This window comes from Cervus elaphus, chromosome 30 (assembly GCF_910594005.1).
Source record: "Cervus elaphus chromosome 30, mCerEla1.1, whole genome shotgun sequence".
Lineage (NCBI taxonomy): Eukaryota > Metazoa > Chordata > Mammalia > Artiodactyla > Cervidae > Cervus > Cervus elaphus.
This window is the reverse complement of record NC_057844.1, coordinates 75,239,575-75,251,984: the sequence shown is the minus strand read 5'-3', so window position 1 is coordinate 75,251,984 and position 12,410 is coordinate 75,239,575. Positions and strand designations below refer to the sequence as shown.

General features: G+C 47.1%; 1 protein-coding gene across 13 annotated transcripts in view; it reads left to right on the top strand.

The window, feature by feature from the left end:
* The window catches only part of DOCK9 (dedicator of cytokinesis 9), a 270,534-nt gene that overhangs the window by 114,075 nt on the left and 144,049 nt on the right, over nt 1-12,410 (top strand). For all 13 annotated transcript variants that reach the window (XM_043892115.1, XM_043892111.1, XM_043892106.1 and 10 more), the window contains exon 2: nt 10,568-10,684. In XM_043892115.1, the coding sequence (XP_043748050.1) occupies nt 10,568-10,684 (117 nt within the window). The remainder of the gene's footprint in view (nt 1-10,567; nt 10,685-12,410) is intronic.

Genomic DNA, 12,410 nt, shown 5'->3' with positions numbered 1-12,410 from the left:
AGTGGGACCCCTTGCGCAGAGCTCTACGCCTCAGCCTCCAGTGTTCCCACCCATTCAGAGAAGCCGAGGCCCTGCGGGTCACTGTCCATTGTTTCCTAAGCGCATCCATCCAGGAGTCCACTGCTGATTTCAGGTGGCTTGTTCCTTCGTGCTTTGCAGCCGCATCCAGTACCCTTTCAAAAAGGACTTCTCATAAACATAGTGAGCTCTGCCCGGCTATCCTGAACGGCCGCCGCTTCCTGAGCTCGGGGCTTCCCTCACAGCTCAGCTGCTAAAGAATCCGCCTGCAGTGCAGGAGACCCCGATTTGATTACTGGGTTGGGAAGATCCACTGGAGAAGGGATAGGCTACCCACTCTAATATTCTTGGGCTTGCCTTGTGGCTCAGCTGGTAGAAATCTGCCTGCAATGCAAGAGACCTGGGTTCGATCCCTGGGTTGGGAAAACCCCCTGGAGAAGGGAAAGGCTACCCACTCCAGTATTCTGGCCTGGAGAATTCCATGGACTGTGTAGACCATGGGGTTGCAAAGAGTCAGACAGGACTGAGCGACTTTCACTTCACTTCACTTCACTTCCTGAACTCACCTGTTCAGAGGATGACCAGGCCCTGGAAGAGACTCCAGCAACTTCCTATTCATAACTTTGTATTTATTTAAACCCCATTCCCTCTTCGATGATACAGATTTCAAGCTCCACAAAATCTGGTTCCACCCATGCCACAAGCATGATCCTCGGCTTCTCCGTTTTTTCTGCAAGGGGTCTCCAGGCCACCCTGAAGCCTGGCTGACTCGTTCACCTCTTGGACTCAGCTCTAACCACTTCCTTTAGGAAGCACTGCACTGTTGGGCCCCTTCACTCACTGCATGCCTGTGCAATGCAGGTGCTGTTTCAGGGGCTGGACAAAAAAGAAATCATTTAGACATAATACCAGTAAATAAAACAGAGATCTTTCCCCTCCTGGAGCTCGTAATTTTAACAGGAGCGGGGAGGGGAGGAGAGTCAGTTTCATTCTAGTGGGTCAAGTGCCACTCCTGGGTTCCCACTGCTGTCGGTCACTGTGCTTTGCCTCGTTCACACGTCTGCCTCCCCACTGGCTAGTGAGCTTTCTGGGCGGGGGCTGTGTTCTTTTCATCTCAGGGTCCCAAAGACCTGGCACAGCGCACGTGGACAGGCTCCATGAAAACCCATGGAGAGAACGAATACATATCTGCTAACAGCCCTTGCAGTGGGGGAGGGGGACAGCTGCTCATGTCCTGCACCCACCCTAATTATAGGAAGGTGAGGATTGTTCCTTCAAATCTGACAGCTTCTAAGAAGTTGCTGGTGGGAGTATGGAGTGAGTGAGAGTTGTGTGCAAGACAGTGGTGCAGAAAGGCTCGGGGCTGCAGGATTAATATCTGCCTTCAGAAGCCCCCTTCCTTCTTATTGCAAATGCCCCCCTACCCGCCCTCCACCCCAGCAGCAGAGCTGGGTCCTTTGGGGCAACGTGGAGAAGTGCACCATTTTGAAAAATGTACTCAGTTCCATGAAGGCTTTTCATCTCAGCCGATGGAGAAGGTTTTGTAGCTTGCAGATAAGTCAAGGAAGTCCTAAATTCTTTATAAGCAGAAGCGACGCATTTCTCATGTCTTAAAATAGAGTGCTCCAAGAGCTGCCGTTTCCTCAGTTTGCTATTTCAAGCAGTGGCGTTCAGGGTTTCAGCTTGTGTTAACATTTGATTACCAGACACACAAAGGCAAGAAATGACTAGAAAGTTCACGGGAAGCCATCATGCCAGATTGGAGAGTAATAGAATCAGAGCCTTTTTGTTCAGCTCGTCCCCTGGTTTGCGAGGCTTCGTGCACGCTTGGCCAACGTTGAGCTCACTCATGGGCTGACACTCTCCCATTCTGCTGGATTCCAGAGGAGTCTCACTTTCTTGGCGCTGAGAACATTACCTGACTTCTGATTGCCTTTGGGTCTGGAACTTCAATTTGCGTGGATGTCAAGCAGCCAAACCCAGAGCAGCAAATGCGGTCGGAAGGACTGAGTTCAGTGAGGCTCCAAGGGAGATGGACGGGAGGGCGTGTGGGTCCTGGCCTTTGATGCCTGTGAGAGCCGCGTGGTCACTGGAGGCCGACCTGCTGCCTGCTGCTTTGACCAGTAGATGGGGACGGGGGCCTTGGGCATCAGCAGCTCATCCGGGCCCAGGGTGTCCCTTCAGATGGAGCCACTTCTTCCCACCATCTGGCCACATGAACAGCCTCAGGCTGTTCCGAGTCCCGTCCAAAGAAGCCAAGGCTTTGATTCATTGAGAGAAAACCGTCTCTGGTCCCCGAGAAGTCTGCTTGCTCCACCCCTCCTCCCAAACTGTTCAGTCCTTTCCGACACCACTTGTAATGGAAGTGTCTGTCTGGGTTTTCTCTGGGCTCAGACCCTGAATTCCAGTGTCCTCTCTGTTTATTATTATATGGTTTTCTCCATGCTCGGCCGGTTGCTTTTCCTTCTCTATGAAAGTCCTAGCCATTGTTGTGTTTAATATGTTCCTGGAGCATAGAAGAAAGGTTTTGTAAACAGGTTGGTGACATTGAATGTACGTGTAGCACTCACTCAAGAACAAAAAAACTCAGATTACTGTCATGCAAGCAACACATTTAATAATAATAATTACATTTATTATGTGCCTGCTGTTTGCCAGGCTGTGCTGAGCATTAATTCAACGAGGCCCAATAACTTCACGGGCTTGGTTTTTTTAACCACTGTGCTATAGATGGCCTTCTACTTGATCAGTATCTGTGTGGAGTATATATGGCCCTGTCAGGGCAGATCCAGGTTTTCTGAGCAGTGAAGCTTAGACTTTGGGGGCTTTAAGAAAAATAATTCAAGTTACAAATACAAAATAAGGCATGGAGGTGAATATTTACTTAGAATTTGAAAAGAAATCACAGCCAATTATAACATGTAAGAAGCCAAATTATCGACATCAAAAATACAGGAAAACAATACATTTTAATCAGTGAACCTCTTGACACACCTGAGCAATACTTTCTTTGAGACAGTTTTTGGCTTCATACTCATATCACCTCTTCATAGAGTCATGACTTTGTGTTATCAGTCTGGGTCACAAGAATTAGATCATTCCGTCTTTCCTGTAGCAAGATTAGTCGAAATTTGTGTTTGATTAATCATAATTTAGAAGCATTTAGCTTTGCAATGTTTGGTGACATCACAAGAACTTCTAGGGTTGAATAAGTCTCTGTTAGGGTCTTCATATAGGAGCTGTGTGCCTTGGGGGCATTCTGAGTTTGGGCGATGACTGATCTGTGATACCTCCAAGCAGTTCTGGCCCCAAATCTTGGGATGTGCCTGTGTTGTACGGCTTCTGTGCACCTCCATGTCGTATTGCCTACATGACTTTGGGAGGACTGACGTAATGAGCCGTGTTCTTGTAAATCTTCCTAACCAAGATGCCAAGCACCAGTCAAGCTCAGCAGGGATGTGGGGCCTGGAGAGGGGCTGTGCAAGGGCAGGGCATTAAGCTGTCACGTGTCTCTGGGTCCTGCACTCCATGCCGAGGGGGCGTAGAGACAAGGAGACCCGGCCCCATCCCCGGGTGCTAACAGTGGGGGAGACGAGCTGTCCATGGGTCATTTCAATGCACGGCTGAAGCAACTGCAGCCTTAGGACTGCTCCTGACCCGGCCGCAGTGGTCAGAGAAGGGACAGGCTGCCTTCTAACGGGCTGAGGTGGTGCCCCCGTTATGTGGCCACGCGCTGCCTGCCCCAGGGCTAGAGCAACCCTCCTCTTACTTTCTTGGCAGCTCTGCCTGTGTCAGATTTGTTTTTTTTAAGCAACGATTCTGCTGCTAAAATAAAGCCTCTGTGGACCGCTGCAAAGGGCTGTAGGATCGCGACAGGTGGGTCGGTGTGGGGAGTGACAGCCACACTGCCTGTGTCCTGGGCCCCCGGGTTAGAGACGCCACTGGAACCCACGTATCCACCTGCCCAAGGAGGGCTGTGTGGTCAAGTCAAGGAGTTCAAACCCTTGCCCTCCTGAAGAATTCTCATTCTTCCCTCAGCCCTCGTGAGGCAGCACTTCCTTGGTGAAGTGAGGCGATCTCACAGCCCATGGACGGCAGTTGGTGCCATCTCTACTTTTAGCTCTGCATCAACGTCTGCCTGCACCTCTCACTAAACTAAATTAGGTGTTTACGAGCCTGCCTCTCCCACCCTCCAGGGTTTCTTTTTCTCAGTTCCATATAGCTAGTCTCCAGGGAAGGGCAGCCCTCCCTCCGCCCCAAACTAGGTAAAAATTTTGGAAAGTACTGTGTATATACATTTCTGAGGGGAGGGGCCTTCGGTCTCAAGGGGGTCCTCCTCAGGGAGATTAAGGATCTCAGCATGGTCTTATTCTGTGTTCATCCCTGAACTTACCAATTCCAGCACAGTTCCTGGACCATCATGGTAGTCCAGGTGTCCTTCAGGATCCCTCTGAGAGCTTCTTCTAGGATGGTTGGTCCCCGCTCCTGGAGCTTCTGATTCAAGCTTGGGATGAGGCCTCAGAATTTACATCTGTATCAGCTTCCCAGGTGATGCTGATGGTGCTGTTCCCCGGACCCCGCTTTGAGAACCACTGTGGTAGACTGTTGTGGCCTTGAAGCACTACAGTCCTCTCCCTATCTGATTTCACAGTAACCGAGAAATGAATGTTCATACAAAAGGACTCTAAAAAAAAAAAAAGTATTTATTTTTAGTGGGAGGATAATTGCTTTACAACGTCGTGTTGGTTTCTGCCACACATTAGCATGAATCGGCCATAGGTATGCACAGGTCCCCACCTTCTTGAACCTCCCTCCCACCCCATGCCGCCCCTCTAGGTCATCACAGAGCAGCAGGCTGAGCTCCCTGTCACACGGCAGCTTCCCACTCGCTGTCTGATTTACACATGGTAATGTGTGTATTTCAGTGCTACTCTCTCAGTTTGTGCCGTTCTCCTCTTGCCCGACTATAACCATAAGTCTGTACATTATGTATGAGTCTCTATTCCTGCCTTGCAAATAGGTTCATTGGTACAGTCCATACGGGGATTCCATTTTTCTAGATTCCACATATTTGCATTAGTAAACGACGTTTGTTTTTCTGACTTACTTCACTCTGTATAACAGGCTCTAGGCTCATCTGACAGATAAGAACTTTTAACCTCCAAACAAGGGAGGAAGCTGAAGGACTTGAGCTGCACTTTTTACACCCTATGAAAGCACAGTCACACACTGGACATGTTCCAAACATCCTAGGCTTGGGAGCTGGGGAGCCCCATCCTGCCTAGGGAGACACAAGTGTCCTGGAATATTGAAAATTCAAGCAGGTAAATGTGCAGAGTTCCAAAACCTGGAAGTTCTAATGGCCTAGGAGCGTTGGCCATTCATCAACTTAGGTAATTCTGGACCCACGTATTTCTTTTGAAGATAAATCAAGAACTGGCATGTCAATTATACCTCAACTGAAAAAAACAAAGTAGCCCTTCATATAATCAGGCTTCGTAAGATGCCCGCACTCCTGCTCTCTGTACATCCCGGCTTGGCCCAGCACTGCCTCAGCCTTATTTTATCTGCATGGTTGCCTCCCCAGCTTAAGCTGGAAGTTTAATCAGTAATGCCCTGTGTGATTGGCCCGATCCCCCACACCCCTCAGCTAGTGACTGTCCTAGTCCTGAGTCTAGACGGGCTCCAGTGTGCACAGTCATCAGTAGGAAACAGCGGTCCTCACTGTGACTTCCAGTCCAGAGAGCTGCAGGGCGTGTGTTCTAGCTGCTCCCCTGGCACCCGGGGAGCCCTTCTGACATCAGGCCCCGCCGTCACTGATAGCCAGCCCTCCCCCTTGTAGTGAAGATTGTGGTCGTGTCCTGCCTCCCGTCAGCTGTACGTGGTGGGATGTCACTCCACGACCTTGGCCTCTGACTTGTAAGAGTCCCCGTCCAGTACATCGTTGATTTTCTCTGTCGCCGACTCCGGGGTCTTTCTTTGGCCTCGTGGCCGGGCAGTTGCAAGAACTGCAGGACTGTGGGGTGCAGTCCAACTCTCTCGAGTCATGTCACCAGGAAACACACTGAGCTTAGGGGTGTCGAGATGGCTTTAAAGCCAAGGTCGTGAGCGAGCTCTGCGCTAAGCCTCTTTCTTCTGAACCAGGAGTCTGGCTGTCTGGTAATTAACTTAATCTCGTTTAGCTGTTCAGTGCAGTCGCTCAGTCGTGTCCGACTCTTTGCGACCCCATGGACTGCAGCACGCCAGCCTTCCCTGTCCATCACCAACTCCCGGAGTTTACTCAGACTCCTGTCCATTGAATCATTTTGCTGTTTGTGTGTCGTTTTCTGTTACCAGTGATACTGCAAGCCAGCTTCCTACTCTGCGAGGCTGAGGTCCCCCCCCCCAAAAAAAAAACACATGTGACCAGCTGGAAAAGCTTAGTGGAGCTGAAGAACAGTGAACAGCTGTAACCAGTGAATCATCAGTTTAAAGAGGAGTGGAAAATAGGCAATTGTGCTCTTAACCCACAGCTTGGTAGATACTAGCCCTGTCGCGTCTCCCAAGTCCCTCTCTGTCATTTCTGTGTGTCTTCCGTTGCTGTCTTTATCTTGCCCTTATGTTTCCTCCATCTCTGCGTCTTCTACTTCCTCCACCCCCTAGGTGGCTGTCACCTGTGTCTCTTCCTCTCCCCCATCTCCATCTTGGCCCTTTTCCTGTCTTTCTTCACCAGTCTTCACTCTCAGCCTTCATCCTCTGATGGTTTCTTTCTTCCCTCCTCCTAAAAGCCACGTGTGGGAGGCAGGCACTGTGCCAGCTATCCGTGTTTGAATCGAGAGCTTTCTGCCTTGTTCTTAACTTAGGTGGCAGGTGAGTGGCCCTCCTCTGGCCCCTTTCCCTTGGAGTCAGTGGCTCTGTCGGGAACGGTGCCCCGTGCAGTTGTTGAAAACCTCCGCCCAGTCAAGTCTCCAGGAGTCATTTCATTGAACAACTTAAGGGTGTGTACACGTGTCAACTCTTCCCAGTCCTGGAGACCACAGAAGACTTGTTATTCTTCCCTGAGATTTCCTGTATTTCTAACTCTTCCCTGAGAGGTAGGCATTGAAACTTTGCCATTCTCCTATGAAATTTCCTGATTCACACGCACCATCCGTCTTGTAACAGAAAGGTTGGCTTATAAACACACTGTACCGTGGTCGAGCTTTGGTGAGCACTGACCCTTCACAAGGCAGCCTGCGGAAGGAAGAGTTCTGACCGATGGGAGACTGTGTTCTTATCCTGTCTGCTGGCTACTGGGTGGCGGTCAGCGTCAGGCCGTGAGCTCAACTCGTGATCCTCGGTTCTGGGGCTCAGTTGAATGGAGTGATGTTTTCACGTCTACCTCTTCGTGGTGTTAAAGGATAGCCTGAGGCATATTAAACATTTCAAGAGTTGGTTTGAGCAAAAATAAATTCGAATTGAGCAATACCCAATTCCCAGAGGTTGGGAGTGCTCTGATGGTAGGAGCTGGGGAGAGACTTCTCCTGTAAAAATAAGCGCAGAAGCAAAGGAAAGAACTATCGACTGGCTCCAGCACAGAGCCTAGTTGGCTGTTTGTGCTGGGTTGTCCTTAGTGTTTTGATTTCATAACCTTGAGGTATTTACAGGCTTACATTTCCATTTGCTTACATAGGCAGCCACCTATGGCATTAGAAGCACCTGATGGCCTCTGTGTTTAATTAATTTAACAGTGGATTAAGTGTGATCATCTGTGTGAAAACACCTTGAAAGTTAACAGCAGCCCACAGAAGCAAGGTAGTCTTAATACCTACAACATTACATTAAATACTGCCAAGATACCTTCAGGGGAAAACAATAACTAACCTCATTAACAAAAGCATTAGTTGGTGTGCTAAACAGCAAAAGTGATTTATGACTATGTTGATAGTTTTCACTTATGAAAGATTTAAGAAGTCCAAGTTCAGTCAAATGGTGAGAGCTGTCATTAAATGCACTTAAAATGTAAACATATTGTCTGTATTGGTCCATGGACAGGAAACACATCACTTATTTGAATGTGGACAATTAACATCCATTTTGCCAACAAGCACCTGTATACTGATTACTATATACAGCATAACAAACTGAAATAAAGGAGGAAATGATTTAAGTTGAATTAACATACTTTGGAGAACACTTTCATTTTCTGTGGCAATTCTTACTTGAAAATAACTACCCACTTCAGTATTCTGGCCTGAAGAATTCCATGGACTGTATAGTCCATGGGGTTGCAAAGAGTCGAACACAAACTGAGTGACTTTCACTTTCACTTTCAAATCTTTTTTGGACCTCTTTTAAATGTAAAAACAGTTTAAAATTACAAATATTTTGAAGGAAGAAACTACCTACACTTTTCACAAGATAGCTTTACTTTTTTGGATTGTGTGTATTTTTAATCTCCATCCATAAACATGTACTTTTATAATTATTGTGCACTTATTTGGGCACTGTTTTTTTTTTTTTCCTCAGCATATTTTGTAGAGTCTACTTAAATCAAGTAATTGACATTAAAGATGATCATTTTATACTTCTATTAGAGCAAGATGACTGCTTCATTAAGAAAATTGAGAACTTCCATGGCGTAACACAGTAGATGCTTTAGTTCTTCACAGGCTGTTTCAGTGCCTGTTGTAAGCAGGCAGCCTTATGCTGGGTGATTCAGGATCCAGACTCCTTCCATCTTGGGGTTGCACCCTCCTCTCAGCTTCCTGAGTCCACTGCTGGGTCCACTGTGTGCTGCTGGCAGAGGGGCATAGGGAAGGAGCAGGGGAGAGAGGCTGTCTCTCAGATCTGGAGGCTGGGAAGTCTAAGATCAAGGCATGGGCAGATTTAGTGTTTGCCTAGGGTCCACTTTGGTTCATGGATGCTCTCTTCTTGCTGTGTCCTCACATGGTGGAATGGACAGGAGAGCTTTTGGAGGTCTCTCTTATAAGGACACTAATCCCGTTCATGAGGGTTCCACCCTCTTTACCTAATCACCTCCCCAAAGCCCGATTTTGAAATCCCATTGTTTTTCAGGATTAGGTTACAACACATGGGTTTTCAGGACACAGTCAGGCAGTCTATAGCAGAGGCTTTTTATGAGCCAGCCTTGGCAGTGGTCACATCCCTTCCACTCACGTGCCATTGGTCAGAAGACAGTCATGTGACCACACCCAACCATGGGGAGGCTGGGAAATGTAGTCCAACTCTATTTGGATGGAAAGGATACAGATTTGAGGAACCCATGGCAGTTTCAGTCACAATTCCTAATCTAGTTGCCATATACTGGATATCTTTAGTATTTTTCCTATATATGAATTGACATTTTACTATATAGAGCATTTGTTGAAATTGTATATGTCAGATGTTTTTATAAATAGTTTCAGAAATAATATTGCAGTAAAGGATTTATTGACATAATGAATTTATTTCTGATAACTGTGTGTGTGTGCATGCATACACATGCATTTCTTTAGCACTTGGCATACTGTGCTATAATTAGTTGAATATGTATCTTTACCGTTGAGTTAGCCCAGTTAGTGCCTTGCATGTGGGAAGTGATCACTAAACACTGTCGCAATGACTGGAACTAGATGAGATATTTTACTAACTTTGGGAATGGCTAGAAAAGGCATATTCTCTCCAGCTCATTGCCTCATTCTTCTGATTAGTGCATGCTAGGGATGGCCACCCCTACCCCTGGGGCTCAGCCACAAGGCCTAGTTTAAGTACTTCCCCCCCGCCCCCTTACTGGCCTGGTTTTAGTCCCGCTCATATTTCTCTATATTTTGGTGTTGCATATGTAAGTAGGTAGATAGATCAGATTAGACAGGGCTATTTTGAGACTCAGAGAAGAGTTTCACAAAGTTTTTTATAAAATATTGAGCTCTGTGGATGTTTTAAGTCCAGGGCCAAGAAGAGATGGTCATGGCTGGAGCCACTGGCCGTCATTGCCAGATCATGGTTAGACCCCTAAGCAGGGTGGCTCTGGCAAAGCTTAAGGCTTAGAAGGAGACCGACCTAGCCAGGGGTGACCCAAGACGTGACTGGAAGTTCCACCAAACCCCATGGCCTCCTTTGTACTTAAATAACCAAACAAACATGAGGACCAGGAAGTGTCTTCTGTTCTTTTGAAAGCAAGTTGTTTCTCTTGCTTTTGATTCTTCCTGATAGCAAAGCTGACACACTCTCATTGTCGAGAAGTTGGAGAATGCAGAAACACATAGAGTAGGATGGATATGGGACCTACACTTCGGGCTTCCTGGGTGGCTCAGCGGTAAGGAATCCACCTACCAATGCAGGGGATGCCGGTTTAAACCCTGGGTCGGGAAGGTCCCCTGGAGAAGGAAATGACAACCCACTTCAGCCAGTTTATTCTTGCCTGGGAAACTCCACGGGCAGAGGAGCCCGGCGGGCTACAGTTAGGGGTCACAAAGAGTCGGACACGACTGAGTGCTCATGCATGCATGCAGGATTTATAAAGTTCTTCAGTCTTGAGAAGTTGCGCTTACCTGTAGGTGTTTCAATTGCTTATCTCTTCACCTTCCAGGCCAAGCCAAAGCTGATTGAGCCGCTGGACTATGAAAATGTCATCGTCCAGAAGAAGACACAGATCCTGAACGACTGTCTACGGGAGATGCTGCTCTTCCCTTATGATGACTTTCAGGTAAGGGTAAATAGCACTGTGCGGTAGAGCTATACAAACAGTTTTGTTTTTTTTTTTCTCATTTATTTTTATTAGTTGGAGGCTAATTACTTTACAATATTGTAGTGGGTTTTGTCATATATTGACATGAATCAGCCGTGGATTTACATGTATTCCCCATCCCGATCCCCCCTCCCACCTCCCTCTCTACCCGATCCCTCTGAGTCTTCCCAGAGCACCAGGCCTGAACCCTCTTACACTGTTGGTGGGAATGCAAACTAGTACAACCGCTATGGAGAACAGTGTGGAGATTTCTTAAAAAACTGGAAATAGAACTGCCACATGACCCAGCAATCCCACTTCTGGGCATACACACCTTGGAAACCAGATCTGAAAGAGACACGTGCACCCCAATGTTCATCACAAACAGTTCTTTTCTGTCTCTTGGTTTATTGTTGGGTTAGTTCATTTAGGGAATTAAAAAGATGAAAAGAAGAGATGCTATTTAAGAGAGAAAAGTTATTGCCATAATCTTGTTCCAAGCATTCCCTCATGACTTGATTTTTTATTGGTATTTTTTACATATATGTGTTATGTGTGTGTGTGTGTACACACAGATATGACTATATGTTACATGTGTGTATATATGTGAATATGTGCATATTCATATGCATAAAACACACATGCATATATAACACAAATGTTTTCCCAAGCATTTATCTTTTATCTTGAATAGAAGTGCTATCAGTTCAATCGCTCAGTTGTGTTCGACTTTTGAGACCCCATGGACTGCACCACGCCAGACTTCCCTGTCCATAGTCTGGGCTAATTCTGTAGACGCAAGTGCCTCCTACATCTTAGGGAATTTGTTTGAAGAGGATTTTAGGGATTTTTGCCCAGTGCCTTGGAGTCTTCAGGATGGGATTGGCTCAGAAGTGGTGGAAGGTTTTGTCAGGCGTCATTTTAAGCTGTCACTTTGGGAAACTGCCTGGAGAGAGGCCCTGACTGCGCGTGGGCTCGCTGAGAAGAGTCTGGGGGTCCTGACGTCCAGAACGTCCTAACATGTACCCCACTGACGCAGTGACAGGTGCTGCTTCTGGGAGCTCAGTAGCTGCTGGCAGGGGACTCAGCATAGCTTTTGCTATGAGCGGCTCTTTAGATGGCTGCTTGCAGCTTTTCAGGCTGTCCTGCGCTCAGTGACCCACAACAGCTTCCAGGCCAGTGAGGAGTGATGGAACCCCAGTCGCCTTAGATGCTTGGCAGCCTGGAGCCACATCCATCCGTTGGAGACTCCAGTTACTGCCCTTGCTCTCCTGGGATTTAACCTTGGAGCTTCCTTCTTCTCTACCTGATGCCGTTATCATCCGAGACCTGTCTGTCCTGAATTAAACTACCCGCCCCCGCCCCCCCCCCCCGCCTTTTTTTTTGAAGCTTTCTTGATTCTTTGTTGTTTAATTTTAAAAACTAGTATATGCTTGTAACAAACAAATAAGCAGGCCCTATTGAAACATTTGACATTAAAAAGCCTCCCCTCCACCTTCTTTTTAATCCCACTCCCCAGAACATCACTTGCTATATATACAGTTCTCTATGTATTCAACTGTCTTTGGAAACTGCCATGTTAATAACAATCATCAAATCATATTCCTTGAAGTTTTTTTTTCCCCCACCAAACTTAAGACCTTCCAGTTTACAACGAAGGTGAGAATTTTCACAAATATTCACTTGTTCAAACTTGTGAGAGATA